This window comes from Xenia sp. Carnegie-2017, unplaced genomic scaffold (assembly GCF_021976095.1).
Source record: "Xenia sp. Carnegie-2017 unplaced genomic scaffold, XeniaSp_v1 HiC_scaffold_24, whole genome shotgun sequence".
Taxonomy (NCBI): Eukaryota; Metazoa; Cnidaria; class Anthozoa; order Malacalcyonacea; family Xeniidae; genus Xenia; species Xenia sp. Carnegie-2017.
In genome coordinates, this window is record NW_025813487.1 from 7,458,935 (window position 1) to 7,463,989 (window position 5,055).

Genomic DNA, 5,055 nt, shown 5'->3' on the forward strand with positions numbered 1-5,055 from the left:
TGTGTTTTAGTATCGTTTTCGAGGCTACATGTAGACAGACAAAAGCACATCATATTCGTATGCGTGTGGACGCGTAAAGTTTTGAATCCGGAACAAATTGTGAATCCGAATATGTGAATACTGCGCCCGATCGAATTATTGCTTTAAATCTTGTCTCTTGCTTTTATAACTCGAATTTTGCTTGAATCAAAAGTATGTAAGAACGAATAAAAACGCAAAAACTGTGATTTTGTAATACAAAAGTATAGTAAAGTGAGACCGATATCCTCGAAGAAAGTCATAATCAGATGAGCCAACTTCGGGTTTCAATTATCTTACTATGTTTTATACATTGTGAGTTATCCAGTGTAATATACAAATCAGTGGTTATAATATACATATCGGTGGTTTTCTCATTTACATAAATACAGGATGACACGTTTGCCAACTTTACATATTTAATTTATCAATTATATCAAATTTCAACTTGCCATCTTATTTTTCAGTCGTTACGAAGCCAAAAAAACAGAGCTTCAGCATTTCTCAAAACTCTCTACCGAATTTCCTCTACATGTCATAAAAATTTTGCATTAATTAGAAGTTTGTAAAAGGAATAAAAACGCGAAAACTGTGATTTTGTAATATAAAAGTAAAGTAAAGTAGGACAGATACCCCCATGAAGCTAGTAACAAATGATCGATTTTCCGGCTTCAATTTTCGCAACAGATGCGTTGTTCAGTCTAATATACATATCGGTGGTTTTCTCATTTACATAAATACAGGATGACACGTTTGCCAACTTTACATATTCAATTTATCATTTATATCGCTTTATTAGTAATCATTTGGTTACACTACTGCTAGTTTGCTGTATGTTTTATTGATTATGTTATCTGTGCATCTGTTAACTGTTGCACAGTTTCTGTCAACGTTGTGAATTATTTAATATTTTCTTTCCTTTCGTTATTAGAAGCAGGAAGTCGAATTTCTGAATCTACCTGGAATCTGGTCTAATAATAAATTTAATCATATGCGACCACCAGCGGAATTAGCTCATTGCTGTCGCTTAAATTGATGAGAGTAATGCGTGGCTTGTTTGGTATGACGGGTGATCACCGCCGAAATTAAAACACGACATTCGGCAATGCGTACATGAGACATATGAACACACGGTGATTATGTACAGCGGATATGCGTAACAGAGTAATGCGAACACAAAGTTCTTTATCAGCTGTAATGGAGAAAGAACGATATGATAACGCTTCATGTCCTGAATAAGAATAAAAATAAGTTGACAATAAAAATTGGGAACTTGGCTTCAAACAATATTGATTACTTATTTTTTGAGTTTTTCCGGTTGTATTAATATTTATATTTATATTTATTTATTTGTATTTATTTATATTTATATTTGTCGTATTATAACTTGTAGAAAACGTTGGTTGGATTTTGGCTCTTTCTTTGCTTTTTCCTAAAATAGTGCCATTTAATTGCTCTAATTTTGTTAAATTCGACCTTTTTGAAAATTTACTTGGCTAAGGACATCCGCAATGCCTGCCGACCCAGATGAATATATTAATACAAATAGTTAGAATTGGAAACTCGAAAGCAGTTTTATGAAATGGTAAGTTTGTACTTGTTAAATGAACATTTAAAAACAATACAAGTGATTAATACCTTATTTATGTAATTTTTCATCTTTTACAATGTTTTGTTCGAACTAAAATTTTATGTTTCTATTGAACAGGAAGATACTAGAAAGATAGTCACTATTCATTAACAACAGTCTTTGAGGAAAATTGAGCACATCTTAGAAAACAATTCTGAAGAGCCCCGGACTGTGATTGCTTATCGTTTAGAGTTGATCATCTTCAACATGTTTTAGTTTGTTCTGATACAATAAGTATACATGCTCAAGTTCATCAGTTGTTAAGCATGGTTTTTTAAATACTGAAATTATTTGAAGATGGTGAGAATGGTGAATATGTTGTACCAACTGTGAAAACTGGTGAGCGTGGACGCCCAGCATGCTATATCACAAAGGATGAACCTCATTGTTTGGTCTCATCAGGGTTCAATGTAACACAGATTGCGTCATTACTAAGTGTTGGAAAACGAACTATAGAAAGAAGGCATCACGAGTTCAACATTTCTTTAAACACTACATTTTCATTAATACGTAATGATGATTTAGACGCTGTTGTTAAAGATATTGTCAATGAATTTCCAAATGTGGGTAGCAGACAACTTCAACATTTCCTAAGAGCAAGAGGATATAATATCCAACATCAGCGTGTTAGAGAAGCACTGCGAAGAGTAGATCCTGAAGGTGTTTTATTACGAGCTATCGAATTGAATGTCATTAAAAGGAAACCGTATAATGTGAAGTCTCCTTTATCACTGTGGCACATCGATGGTTATCACAAACTGATCAGGTAAGGAATTTTCTTTAGTATTAGTTATTAAAACTCATAAATTTAAGTATGTGATACTTTTAAGGGTTTCTTTTAGGTGGAGGTTTGTGATTCGCAGAGGCATTGATGGTTTTTCGAGAAAAATCGTTTACCTGGAATGCCATACGAATAATCATGCAAACACAGTTTTGAATGCGTTTCTTTCTGCTGTCCTTCATCTTGGACTTCCTTCGCGTGTGAGATCTGATAAAGGAGGAGAGAATGTAGCTGTTGCGCAATATTTACTGGAACATCCTGAACGAGGAAGTGGAAGGGGGAGTATGATAATTGGCAAGAGTGTACGCAACCAGAGAATAGAATGTCTTTGGAGAGATCTCTTTTCTGGTTGTGTCCATATGTATTATAATTTGTTTTATAGCCTAGAAAAGTCTGGTATACTAAATCCTGAAGACGACATCGATTTGTTTTGCTTACACTATGTATATTTGCTAAGAATAGCGCTGTCTCTCAAAACCTTTACTCAAGGATGGAATTTTCATGCCATAAGTACAGAAAGTAATTTTACTCCAAATCAGTTAAGGATAAGTGGTCTTCTTCAAATAGCTAACAGTAGTAACAGAATTGCTCAAGATCTTTGGCAAACAGATTTACGTATTTTGTGATTATGATAAGCTGAATATTATAAAAGTACAATATTCTCAGTTTCACACATAACGAGTCAATTGTCGATTTAGGTTAGCATATCTCCCTTTAGGCATATGTTGCGCGTTTGACAATTTTTCTTGAACAAAGGGTGGGGAATTTGATCATTAAAAGCGGAATGGGACACGCCCGTAGGTATGTTACAGATAAGTTAAATGGTGCATAAGTAACTATATATTGAGTGTTAACCACAGTTAACTTGCATTTAACCTAGATCTGAAGCTAATTCCAGTTTGTTTACTCCTATGTAATGAAAAGCTTTACATTCTTGTTGTATAGGAATTTTATGGAGTCAACTGGAATGGCCAAATTTCAAGTGAATCAGATGTCATAGTTGATGTTCCTCAAACAACGAACCCGTTATCTGATGTCGAGTTCAGTAATTTGAAGAATGTGGTTGATCCTCTTCGCAAAATCTAACAAAACAAAATGGGCAATTTGAACTATCTTGAACCAGCAAATGAGCACGATCCATGGCGCAAACTTGCAAACATAATATTATGAAACTTTTGATAATTTTCATATATGATCGGAAGTTTTAAATGATTGAAGCAGGTGTCGGGGTCAACCATAGTGAGATATTTCTTGCCTTAGAGCACTTTTATTTTTGTTTTCAAACCAAGTGGGGGTACACTAAGGTTGGATGTGCAAAACTTAAGAAAAACATTAAGAACAGAGATGTCAACGCCTAGTAATGGAATTAGCTCTATAAGAAAAGTATGCGTGTTAATTCAACAAAAGTGCATTTCACAAATCACTTTCGAGAATATAAATGTAGATAAAATATTTGATAAATTTCTTTGTTATTTTTCTTACCAGTAAGACATTCTGACTCCTTCACAAATTGAATCAAGTGTAAGTATGCTTGCCTTTCTTTGTCATCCTTTTGATTTGATGTTAGGAATGATACAAATTTATCTGCTGTTAACTGTGAATTTGATACTTCATTCACAAAAAACAGTCTCCAACCGTCAAGATTCTTTCGAAGAAACCGCAACAATCCAAAGTGGTCGAGTCCTTCTCAAAATTTTTGAAAGGCAGGCAATCGCTTGTCAAAGAGCTCTTCGATAAGAATGCAACAGACAAAGTTGAATCGACATTTCATGTTGATTAAGGATTTCGTTGGCCATCCTGAACGATTAATGATGGAAGGAAACCTTGCGTCGTCATACAGGACTGAAATCTCCTCATCATTTATGCAACTCTCAATCTAAAAAATGCATAATGCTATCTCACTGTACCGTATGCAATCTCGATTATATAATGTACACGCGATCGCACTGCTTTTTTGCGGTTGTTGGAACAGAGAGAAATTATATTATTAGACTTATCGCGATGATTTTACAACAACGACGTATGAACAAAATAAAAATATGGCAGACTTGGTACCCCCTTTACACGGTTGTCGACAAAACAAAAGTACATTCTCACCCAGCAACCTACCATTTTGATAAAGTCGGTTGATCAGAATTTTTTGGGTTATTAGGAAGATTTTCAAATGTTATCGCTGCCACAGACTTTTCTTTGTCACCACTAACAATGAACTCGTATACATATTTGGTTAGAGTTGGCATACCCGAGCCTTCTTGCAGGATTGAATGTCCAATCATGAGCCCTTCCATTTGTTGCAAATATATCTTGTCCCAGCTGTGTATAGGAATGCGGTTTCCAGGTTTTCCTTCCAATAGCAAGTTACCTATGGTTCTGATTAAGTCACTAAAGAACTCAACTTTATACCACCGGCATCTATAGCATCTTCATACCCTTACAAAGATATGCTTAAAAGACGAAATAATTCTTCAAGAGAGATTGTCTTATAAAAAACAAGCGATCGTTGCCAAATATACTCTTGGTCAAGCATCAGGATTCTCATGTTTTCTTTATCAACTTTTTTTGTGAAGTTAAACAAGTCATGATCATTTATTGTGTCATCTGATGCTGTTGATAATGTATCTGTACG

General features: G+C 34.6%; 1 protein-coding gene across 1 annotated transcript; it reads left to right on the plus strand.

Moving 5' to 3' along the window:
* Nucleotides 1–1,529: 1,529 nt before the first annotated feature.
* On the plus strand, nt 1,530–3,055 carry LOC124452053. The gene is made up of 3 exons (XM_047002648.1): nt 1,530–1,566; nt 1,946–2,414; nt 2,491–3,055. Exons 1-3 carry the CDS (start codon nt 1,530–1,532, stop codon nt 3,053–3,055), a joined length of 1,071 nt encoding a protein of 356 aa, XP_046858604.1.
* The last annotated feature ends 2,000 nt before the right edge of the window (nt 3,056–5,055 follow it).